The sequence below is a fragment of the Scyliorhinus canicula genome, chromosome 1, assembly GCF_902713615.1.
Source record: "Scyliorhinus canicula chromosome 1, sScyCan1.1, whole genome shotgun sequence".
Taxonomy (NCBI): Eukaryota; Metazoa; Chordata; class Chondrichthyes; order Carcharhiniformes; family Scyliorhinidae; genus Scyliorhinus; species Scyliorhinus canicula.
Genome location: NC_052146.1, coordinates 3,131,073 through 3,143,280, shown reverse-complemented (window position 1 = coordinate 3,143,280; position 12,208 = coordinate 3,131,073). Strand labels below are relative to the sequence as shown.

Genomic DNA, 12,208 nt, shown 5'->3' with positions numbered 1-12,208 from the left:
CACTGAACAATAAAGTTTAACTCTAAAATAAATTGAAGGACACAGTGATGACATTTTTCACGTCAAGCACAAGAGCTTGAAATAGGAAAATACACCAACAGGGCATTTGACAAAAATTAAAAACCAATAGGATTCTTGGCACATATTGTACGGTATGTTTGCAGCAATCAATCCAAAGCTAATGCTCGAGGTGCCAGTGGCAAATATTGAATATAAAAATAAATATGCTTTCAAGCTGTTTTTATTTGAAGCAGCTGTTCCTAAATGAATGCAATGCCAACGTTCCTGTCTGTTCTTGCTTTATAATGTCAGAATATCACATAATATTCAGATTTATTCATTTTTCATTTTCATTTTTCATTTTCAATAGTTCAGTTCTCTCTCTTACACAATAAATGGAAAATACAAAGAGGGGTAGATGTAGTGAGAGATCATGGTGTACATGTACACAGGTCCTAAAATTAGCACTTCAAGTAGACAAGGTTGTAAAATAAAGCATATGGAATGCTCTCCTTCATTGGCAAAGGTATAAAATATAAAAGTAATGTTATGGGCCAGGGTTCAGAGAACCCCAAAGTGCAGCATGGAGTTCACCTGACCCACAACTTTTAATAGATTGTGGTATGGGGAGCACACGGCCCACTCTACAGGTGTGGTACAGCAGAAATGGAAAAGTATTTTTTAAAGCAAAGCAATGTTTATTCTATGAACTCAAGTTAACCTTTTTAAAACATACAGTGAACATCTTAGCAACCATCAATTCAAATACAACTCCCAAAGAATACAACACTAAGTAATCCTTAAGCTTTCCTTTTAACATCCATAAGACTTTTAAAAAACTTTTAACAGAAGCACATCAGGTTAAAGTCACTACAGAGAACAGTTATTAGTTTTAAATCACCAAAGGATCGATTTATGGTCTTTAGATTACAGAGAGAGAGACTAATGCCCCTTCTGGCTGTGACTGCAGCTACCCAGCTCTGAAAACAAAGCTAAAACACACCCTGCAGCGAATAGCCTAAAACAAAAGTAAAAAGCTGACAGACAGTCCAGCTCCACCCACTCTCTGACATCACTGCAGTAATAAACACCCATTTCTTAAAGGTACTCTCACATGACAGTAAGGATATAATGTTGGAATTGTGTAAAATACTGGTGAGGCCACAATTGGAATATTGGACGCGATTCTCCGGACTCACGACGCGTCGGAGAATAGCGGGCGGCGCAAATTTTTACGGCCACGCTGGTCCAACGCCCTCCCTCTATTCTCCCCCCCCCCCCCCCCCCACGGTGAGCAGCGATTCTCCCCTGGCCGATGGGCCGATTTCCAAAGCCTTTACGGCCGTTTTTACGAACTAAAAACACACCTGCTCTCACCGTTCGTAAAAACGGCCGTAAAGTGCCGTTCTGGGGAACGATGGCACCGATTGGCATGGCTGCATCTCGGCCGTGCCAAGGGTGACATGGGCCCGCGATCGGTGCCCACCGATTGTGGGCAGCGGGTACTTACCCCGCGCACTCTTTCATAACGGCCCGCGCATGCGTGGGTTTCATGCATATGCGTGATGACGTCATCTGCGCATGCGCGGGTTGGAGTCGTCCAATCCGCACATGCGTGGCTGATGTCATCATACGCGTCAGCCGTCGCTAACTTTGGCGCGCGGGCTTAGCGAAATTCATTAAAACCGCGATGCCAGAGTTCACGGCCGCGCGATGCTAGCCCCGACCGGGGAGCAGAATCGGTTCCCGGTCGGGGGCGCGGAGGCTGCCGTCAAACACGGCCGGTTTCACGGCAGCCTTCACAACTCTCCGCATTTGCGGAGAATCGCGGCCATTATGTTTGGTTCTAGTCACATTAGAGGAAGGATGTTATTGCTCTGAAGACAGTGCAGAGGAGATTTACAAAAATGTTGCCAGGGCTGGAAAAGTGTGGTGATGAAGAGAGATTGGATAGGTTAGGGTTATTTTCCGTGGAACAAAGGCGGAAGAGGGGGGACTTAATTGAGGTGAACACAATTATGCAGGGAAGAGATAGAGAGGACAGGATAAAATTGTTTCCCTTGGTGGAGAATTCTAGAACCAGGGGACATAGATTCAAGATAAGTGGCAGAAGGTGCAGAGGGGACATGGGGAAGAACTTTTTTACGCAGAGGGTAGTAGTTGTGTGGAATTCACTGCCCGGGTTGGTATCGGAGGCAGAGACCCTAAACTCTTGTTAAAAGTACCTGGATCTGCACCTTAACTGCTGTAAGATGCAGTGCTCTGAACCGGGTTCAGGAAACTGGGATTAGAAAGGTCACCTGGGCGACCTTGGGCTGGCATGGACAAGATGGGCCGAATGGCATCCTTCTGTGCTTTCACATTTCTATGATTCTATGGTGCTCAAAGAAAGAACAGTTTTTATGATTTTGTTTAATTGATGTCACTTTGGGTGTATAAATATCCCAATGATTGTACAGCTTAAGAACTCTATGGACAGATGTACGTATATATACAAAATTCTGAGTGGGCTTGACAGGGTAGACACAGACAAGCTGTCCTAAAGCTGGGGAATAGGAGTCACAGTCGCTTGGGATCAATGAGAGAAATTGTGGGCCCTGGTACTTCTCCTGTTCCTGGACCCCATAGACCTCCGCCTTTAACCCTCAGCAGCTTCTGTCAATGTGAGGAGTTTTGGGTCCTATAGCATAGAACAGTGCAGTGCTGGATGAGGCCATTCAGCCCATCGAGTCTGTACCAGTTCTTTTCCCTACCCACCGTTTTCCCCACCCGCTCTTTCTCCATATATTTTTCTCCAAGTATTTATCTCAATTTCCTTTTGAAGATTAATTAGAATCTGTATCCACTACACTATCAGGGAGAAAATGCATTCCAAATTAGAACATAGAACAGTACAGCACAGAACAGGCCCTTCGGCCCTCGATATTGTGCCGAGCCATGGTCACCCTACTCAAACCCACGTATCCACCCTATACCCGAAACCCAACAACCCCCCCCTCCCCTTAACCTTACTTTTTTTAGGACACTACGGGCAATTTAGCATGGCCAATCCACCTAACCCACACATCTTTGGACTATGGGAGGAAACCCACGCACACACGGGGAGGACGTGCAGACTCTGCACAGACAGTGACCCAGCCGGGAATCGAACCTGGGACCTTGGAGCTGTGAAGCATTTATGCTAACCACCATGCTACCGTGCTGCCCAAATTCTAACCATTCTTTGTGTAAAAGCTGCTCCTTGTGTCGCCTCTGGTTCTTTTGCCAATCAATTTAAGTTAAATATAGGCATCAGATTATCAATCCTTCAGTCATTGAAAAGAGCTCTATTTATTCCATCTAAACCCTTCATTATGTTATACACCTCCATCAAATCGCCTCGGGCTTCTTGGCTCTCAGTAGAATAACCCCAGTTTCTCTGTAATCCCTTATCCCCTGGGTCATTCCAGTAAATACCTGCTGAACCCCTTCTCAAAACCGTCAACACCCTTCAGGTGCCCAGAACAGGGAACCATAGTCACAGTGGGGTGGAGATTATTTTTATAGGGTCAGCATTCAGAATGCTACAGCCCTGTCAGAAAATGACTCACAAACTGGCTCTTCATATTATGCAACCAGCTCCACTTCTTTGAACCTATACCATATGTGGATAGTTACATCATAAAGACTTGCACCTCACCAGCACTGCAAACAATCCCTTTTACAACAATCCCTTTTACAACAATCCCTTTTAAAAGGAGAAAATCTTGACAGATTAAATTGACACAAGACAGCAGAACCTTCCAGTAAATCAGCCCCAGCAATACACCTGCAATAATGTGCAATTTGTTATCCACAACAGTCTTTGTTAACAGTGAGAAATATTTTCTCATCTTGAATTGAAACTAACATTAACAAATGCATTGCACAAAGTGTGTATCTAATATTGGAGCAACGTTGTGCAGATGCTAGAAATCTGAAATATAAACAGAAGTTTCTAGAAATACTCAGCAGGCCAGGCAGCAGCTGTGGAGGGAGAATCAGAGTCACTGCTTCATGCCTGTGATCTGCGCTGATGTGATCTCACTGACCTCTGTTTCTCTCTGCACGGATGTGCTGAGCATTTTCAACACTTCCTGTTTCTATTAGAGCAATAAATGACCCCTTTTCCAGCCCTCCATAGAGCAACGTGGCATCTTGTGAGCCTTACATTCCTCCTCAGCAAAAAATCCAGCAGCAGGTTTGCCCCAATATTGAACATGACTTTCAAAAAAATAGGGTTACTAATCTGCGCCGTGCCAGGGCTAATTTACTGGAAAATATCTTGCGACTTGGAAGCGAAACCAGGGGCGGGATTCTCCGAACCCCCCCCCCCACCCCGGGCCGGGTCGGAGAATCGGCGGGTGCCGGCGGGAATCCCGCCTCCGCGTCTCCCGAAGTCTCCGGCATCAGAGATTCGGCGGGGGCGGGAATCGCGCTGGACGATCTGGCCCCGGGGGCGGGGGGGTGCCCCCACGGTGGCCTGGCTCGCGATCGGGGCCCACCGATCAGCGGGGGGCCTGTGCCATGGGGGCACTCTTTTCCTTCCACGTTCGCCATAGCCTTCACGATAGCAGACACGGAAGTGAGCCCCTCCCTGCGCATGCGTGGGGATGACGTCAGCAGCTGCTGACGCTCCGGCGCATGTGTGGACTTCCGCCGGCCGCCGAAGTCCCTTCGGCCCCGGGTGACGAGGCGCCGGGTGCCAAAGGCCTTTCCCGCCGGTTGGCGAGGCGCCAACCACTCCGGCGTGGGCCTAGCCCCTCAAGGTTGGCCCTAACGGTGCAGAGAAATCCGCACCTTTGGGGCGGCCCGACGCCGGAGTGGTTCATGCCACTCCATCCCGCCGGAACCCCCCGCCCCGCCGGGTAGGGGAGAATCCCGGCCCAGGAGTTATGCAATTGTTCTGATGTGTGCAAATTTTTTCAGTGTTTGATTTGATCCGTTTATACCACGAGTTTGCTAACCCTGCTGCTGGGTTTCAAGCTGAGGAGGAATGGGAGGAGGGGCTGGTTTAGCACAATGGGCTAAACAGCTGCCTTGTAATGCTGAACAAGGCCAGCAATGTGGGTTCAATACCCGTAGCGGCCTCCCCGAACAGGCGCCGGAATGTGGCGACTCGGGGCTTTTCACAGTAACTTCATTGAAGTCTACTTGTGACAATAAGCAATTATCATTATTAGCTTGTTTCAATAGATTATTAGAATTAGAATTAGAACAGTACAGCACAGAACAGGCCCTTCGGCCCTCGATGTTGTGCCGAGCACCTACTCAAGCCCACGTATACCTATACCAGTAACCCAACAACCCCCATTAACCTTATTTTTTAGGACACTAAGGGCAATTTAGCCTGGCCAATCCACCTAACCCGCACATCTTTGGACTGTGGGAGGAAACCGGAGCACCCGGAGGAAACCCACGCACACACGGGGAGGATGTGCAGACTCCGCACAGACAGTGACCCAGCCAGGAATCGAACCTGGGACCCTGGAGCTGTGAAGCATTTATGCTAACCACCATGCTACCGTGCTGCCCTGTATCCGTTCAAAAAAACTTAAGGTATGAAGAAAACTGAGATAAAGGGCGGGATTTCTCCAGTCACGCCTGCCTGGTGACTGGGAATTCCCGTCCGAGGTCAATGGACCTTTAAATGGTCCGTGTACCGCCCGTGGCGATCCTGAGGTTGGTGGGGGGAAGAATCCAGCCCAAAACCAATGTCAAAGCAATAAACTGACAATTAAAAATGAGCAATTAATAAAAATTGCCACAAAAGAGTGCCAAGCAGCAGAGCTAACTAATTAAACCTTTTTTTGCATTTTTGTTTGAGAATTAGAGCCACGGAGTTGGGTTTAACTAAAAATGACCTGGGTTCACCTTGAATGGCACACACTCCATGGCCACCATCAACTTCCGGGAGGAGGTTCGGAAGCCTGGGAAGGGGCCACGCTACACACCATTGAAATTGAGCTGGAGGGTCTGGTCCAGGTTCACACCATCAAGGGAGGAGGTCGGGAAGGGCCTTGTGGGGTAAACTAAAAGTAGAGATGAGTCACAAGGCGATTTAGATTACCTTGCACTCCGGCAGCCTCCAGCCAAGTCTGAAGTGGAGAGTATCAAAAGCACCTGGCTATGCCAAAATTCCAGAAACAGAACAGTCCACGGGGCAGCAAGAAAGGAGGGAGTGGGGAATCTGGTCTGTCCTATGGATGGTACGGTGACACAGTGGTTAGCACGGTGCCTCACTCCGCCAGGAACCCAGGTTCAGTTCTCACCTTGGGTCACTGTCTGTGTGGAGTCTGCACGTCCTCCCCGTGTCTGTGTGGGTTTCCTCCAGGTGCAAAGACGTGCGGGTTAGGTGGATTGGCCATGATTAATTGCCCCTTAGTGTACAGAAGGTTACGCGGGGTGATTGGGTTTCTAGGATTAGGGTGGGGACGTCAGAGGGTGGTGTAGACTCGATGGGCCAAACAGTCTCCTTCTACACTGTTGGGATTCTATGATGCTCCTTGGCGAATGATTTCTATTGTTCAGAACAACAGCAATCATTGGCCGAGTAGCCTGCCAATCAGAATGGTCTGCGTGCCAGACTGACTGCTTTGGACACTGCCCATTATGATTGACAAGTGACTCAGCCAATTATCTCCCCCCAGAGCAGGGACCCCACTGATTAGCACCTTTGTACATCCTCCTCTCCCAGGCCCTACTCTGGATAAGGGGGTCGATTGTTTAGGAGTCAGATATGGAGGAAATTCTTCAATCGGAGGTTTGGGAACCTTTGAAATTCTCTACCTCAGAAAGCTGTGGATGTTCAGTCAGACAGAAAGACAAAGGTTTTTGGTTACTGAAGGAATGAAGGGATACAGAGTCAGAACAAGAGAGTGGAGTGAAGGTAGAAGATCAACAACAACCTTATTGAATGGTAGAGTAGACTCAAGGGGCATATGGCCTACTCCTGCTATTCTTTATCAATATATGACCAGGTGTCTGTCTCTGGGTTTTACCGTGCACAAATAGGGGTATAGGTGTAGGTATAACAGTGGTAATGTAAAGTTTGTGTGGTATCAACAAATAAAACAAAGTTAATGATTTCCTCATTTTAACATTTAAAAATGAAATGAAATGAAAATGAAATGAAAATCGCTTATTGTCACAAATAGGCTTCAAATAAAGTCACTGTGAAAAGCCCCTAGTCACCACATTCCAGCACCTGTTCAGGGAGGCTGTTACGGGAATTGAACTGTGCTGCTGGCCTGCTTGGTCTGCTTTCAAAGCCAGCGATTTAGCCCTGTGCTAATCAGCCCCTAGACAAAAACATGACTATTTGAATGCCATGATCAAAAATAAAAGGTATCTCACAATGTTCTGCATGGTGAATTGTTTTGTTTTGGGCAATTTTACAGGCTCAATAATTTTGTTCGTAACATAATTAAGGCAGCAAAAAACATTGTGTGCAATGACAGATTCTAAATAAAGGGGGAAAGTGTTTGCAGTACAGACATGCGATTAAAATCTCAATGCACAATGGGTTACATACACAGCATTAACAAGTATTTGCTTGCTGCCAAGACTGATGGAAACATCACACTGCACTCAAGTGTATCTCTCATGGCCACCAACTATTTCCTACACCAGCTGGAAAACTCACTTTGATACCAGGGAAAAGGCTTCGGAGCAGATGGCTGGACACGGAACCAGCTTGACTACGATGTGGCCAAGACCTGCAGGGAAGTGAACTCTCATCACTGTGTCAAAGACAGAGGTTATGGTGTTGACATCAGCTTGCTTGGAGGTTTGGTCTCCACTGCCAGGGTCCAGAATGTTGCCACCATGCAGGATGAGGACAAGGACATGAATCTTGCAAGACTGCAAAGGTTGTTGTGATGATCCATCCTAAAGGGAAAAGGCTAAATATTATAAGGGATTTTCTTTCCCCTAATGCCCACTCTAAATTGCTGTTGTACATTTTTTTAAAACGTGGTTAAGATACTTACCACTGACATGATAAATAAGGTCTAGTGATTAAAATTGCTATGATGAATTTCAGCACTCCAGAAAGTTTCTGATCAGCATCAAATCGATCATTTTAATAAAGGAGCATTAATAGAGTTAAGGCTCTAAATTGAAATCTGTTTAACAACAGATCCAAGATGGTGGATGACAGAAATTATTTGAAAGGGTCAGCATTCTGGTACATATCAGCAGCTCAACCCATGCCAAGAATTTGAAATTGTTTAATCCCTTTTAGGCCTTGTTGAAACTAAATAACTAAAAATTCGAACATGATTTTCAGGCAATTGTTAGACAAATCCACACTTGCCAAAGCCTCACCTTAAACCATATAATTTCAAAACATTAGTTTAAAGCTGCAGCTTCCAAACTCCTGATTGGGTTTAACATCTGAGTCACACATGAGGATGAAGAACAAAAGGGCTTTAATTGTTGGCTGTATAATCATGATGGTTAAGTTGACATACCCAATCATACAACTTCACAAATCCTCGTCACAAACACATGACAAAAAATGATTGAGCAAGAAACCAAGCTAAACACACCAATTAAAAGCCTACACGTTGTTATATATTCCAAGCTTAACAAATACTTCTTGCACACTGAGGCTCCGGATTAATATAATCAGAGACATATCACTCAAATGATTTTTCATTAGGTTCTCTGCCATATTTTGAAGTCTAGCCATAAATAAAATCGCTTGGTGTAAATTTCTCTCAAAATTATTACAGTATATAAATAAATTCGAAAAGTCATTAAACTTAACAATAGATACATAGGATTTTAAAGATAGGTTTCCAGAATAAGTACAGAAATGGTTCTTTTGACATGTGACATTATTACTTTAAATTGTAATACAACTTTTCAATTAAAATTGTAAAATAATTATAAAACAAACTTCTGATACATAAGGCCGTGTTTTAATGAATTATTAAGCTAGGGAGGGCAAAGGAATAAGAGATACATAAGCAGCTTGCTCCACACACATAGGCACCATCCAACACGATCTGCGGTGCAGCATTGCTGATAAAAGCCAGGAGACCATGAAATGAAATGAAAATGAAAATGCAAATCACTTATTGTCACGGGTAGGCTTCAATGAAGTTACTGTGAAAAGCCCCTAGTCGCCACATTCCGGCGCCTGTCCGGGGAGGCTGGTACGGGAATCTGCGGGAACCATGCTCCTGGGATCTACGGTGTGATGTAAATCCAGCCCATTGTGGGTGGGATCACTTTTAGGAAATCTGCACATTAAAGCGAAACAGCTAGGCTCACTTTGATGTGCAAATTCCCGAGGTACCCGACACATAAGAACATAAGAACTAGGAGCAGGAGTAGGCCATCTGGCCCCTCGAGCCTGCTCCGCCATTCAATTAGATCATGGCTGATCTTTTGTGGACTCAGCTCCACTTTCCGGCCCGAACACCATAACCCTTAATCCCTTTATTCTTCAAAAAACGATCTATCTTTACCTTAAAAACATGTAATGAAGGTGCCTCAACTGCTTCACTGGGCAAGGAATTCCATAGATTCACAACCCTTTGGGTGAAGAAGTTCCTCCTAAACTCAGTCCTAAATCTAGATTTACCTAGTGAATCTCCTCTGCACACCCTCCAGCGCCAGTACGTCCTTTCTCAAGTAAGGAGACCAAAACTGAACACAATACTCCAGGTGTGGCCGCACTACCACCTTATACAATTGCAACATAACCTCCCTAGTCTTAAACTCCATCCCTCTAGCAATGAAGGACAAAATTCCATTTGCCTTCTTAATCACCTGTTGCACTTGTAAACCAACCTTCTGTGACTCATGCACTAGCACACCCAAGTCTCTCTGAACAGCGGCATGCTTTAATATTTTATTGTTTAAATAATAATCCCGTTTGCTGTTATTCCTACCAAAATGGATAACCTCACATTTGTCAACATTGTATTCCATCTGCCAGACCCGAGCCCATTCACTTAACCTATCCAAATCCCTCTGCAGACTTCCAGTATCCTCTGCACTTTTCGCTTTACCACTCATCTTAGTGTCATCTGCAAACTTGGACACATTGCCCTTGGTCCCCAACTCCAAATCATCTATGTAAATTGTGAACAATTGTGGGCCCAACACGGATCCCTGAGGGACACCACTAGCTACTGATTGCCAACCAGAGAAACACCCATTTATCCCAACTCTTTGCTTTCTATTAATTAACCAATCCTCTATCCATGCTACTACTTTACCCTTAATGCCATGCATCTTTATCTTATGCAGCAACCTTTTGTGTGGCACCTTGTCAAAGGCTTTCTGGAAATCCAGATATACCACATCCATCGCCTCCCCGTTATCTACTGCACTGGTAATGTCCTCAAAAAATTCCACTAAATTAGTTAGGCATGACCTGCCTTTTACGAACCCATGCTGCGTCTGCCCAATGGGACAATTTCGATCCAGATGCCTCGCTATTTCTTCCTTGATGATAGATTCCAGCATCTTCCCTATTACCGAAGTTAAGCTCACTGGCCTATAATTTCCTGCTTTCTGCCTACCTCCTTTTTTAAACAGTGGCATCACGTTTGCTAATTTCCAATCCACCGGGACCACCCCAGAGTCTAGTGAATTTCGGTAAATTATCACTAGTGCATCTGCAATTTCCCTAGCCATCTCTTTTAGCACTCTGGGATGCATTCCATCAGGGCCAGGAGACTTGTCTACCTTTAGCCCCATTAGCTTGCCCATCACTCCCTCCTTAGTGATAACAATCCTCTCAAGGTCCTCACCTGTCATAGCCTCATTTCTATCAGTCGCTGGCATGTTATTTGTGTCTTCCACTGTGAAGACCGACCCAAAAAACCTGTTCAGTTCCTCAGCCATTTCCTCATTTCCCATTATTAAAACTCCCTTCTCATCCTCTAAAGGACCAATATTTACCTTAGCCACTCTTTTTTGTCTTACATATTTGTAAAAACTTTTACTATCTGTTTTTATATTCTGAGCAAGTTTACTCTCATACTCTATCTTACTCTTCTTTATAGCTTTTTTAGTAGCTTTCTGTTGCCCCCTAAAGATTTCCCAGTCCTCTAATCTCCCAGCAATCTTTGCCACTTTATATGCTTTTTCCTTCAATTTGATACTCTCCCTTATTTCCTTAGATATCCACGGTCGATTTTCCCTCTTTCTTCCGTCCTTCCTTTTTGTTGGTATAAACCTTTGCTGAGCACTGTGAAAAATCGCTTGGAAGGTTCTCCACTGTTCCTCAACTGTTCCACCATAAAGTCTTAGCTCCCAGTCTACCTTAGCTAGTTCTTCTCTCATCCCCTTGTAATCACCTTTGTTTAAACACAAAACACTAGTATTTGATTTTACTTTCTCACCCTCCATCTGTATTTTAAATTCCACCATATTGTGATCGCTCCTTCCGAGAGGATCCCTAACTATGAGATCATGAATCAATCCTGTCTCATTACACAGGACAAGATCTAGGACCGCTTGTTCCCTCGTAGGTTCCATTACATACTGTTCTAGGAAACTATCACGGATACATTCTATAAACTCCTCCTCACGGTTGCCTTGACCGACCTGGTTAAACCAATCGACATGTAGATTAAAATCCCCCATGATAACTGCTGTACCATTTCTACATGCATCAGTTATTTCTTTGTTTATTGCCTGCCCCACCATCTCGTTACTATTTGGTGGCCGATAGACTACTCCTATCAGTGACTTTTTCGCCTTACTATTCCTGATTTCCACCCAAATGGATTCAACCTTATCCTCCATAGCACCGATGTCATCCCTTACTATTGCCCGGATGTCATCCTTAAATAACAGAGCAATACCACCTCCCTTACCATCCACTCTGTCCTTCCGAATAGTTTGATACCCTCGGATATTTAACTCCCAGTCGTGACCATCCTTTAACCATGTTTCAGTAATGGCCACTAAATCATAGTCATTCACGATGATTTGTGCCACCAACTCATTTACTTTATTCCGAATACTACGAGCATTCAGGTAAAGTACACTTATGTTGGTTTTTTTACCTCTGATTTGAATCTTAACATCTCCAGTTTTATTCCTTTTGTTATTACTGGGCCTATTCACTGTGCTCCCCTCAGTCACTGTACCTTGTACTGTCGCCCTTATGGATTTCTGAATATGTCTTCTCTGCCTTGCACTTTTCCCCTTACTTCCTTTT

General features: G+C 44.9%; 1 protein-coding gene across 3 annotated transcripts in view; it reads right to left on the bottom strand.

Annotated features, from left to right (window-relative positions):
* LOC119967898 (membrane-associated phosphatidylinositol transfer protein 2) overlaps positions 1-12,208 on the bottom strand; it is a 157,107-nt gene that overhangs the window by 76,771 nt on the left and 68,128 nt on the right. For all 3 annotated transcript variants that reach the window (XM_038801029.1, XM_038801090.1, XM_038801156.1), the window contains one exon: positions 7,664-7,908. In XM_038801029.1, coding sequence (XP_038656957.1) covers positions 7,664-7,908 — 245 coding nt within the window. The remainder of the gene's footprint in view (positions 1-7,663; positions 7,909-12,208) is intronic.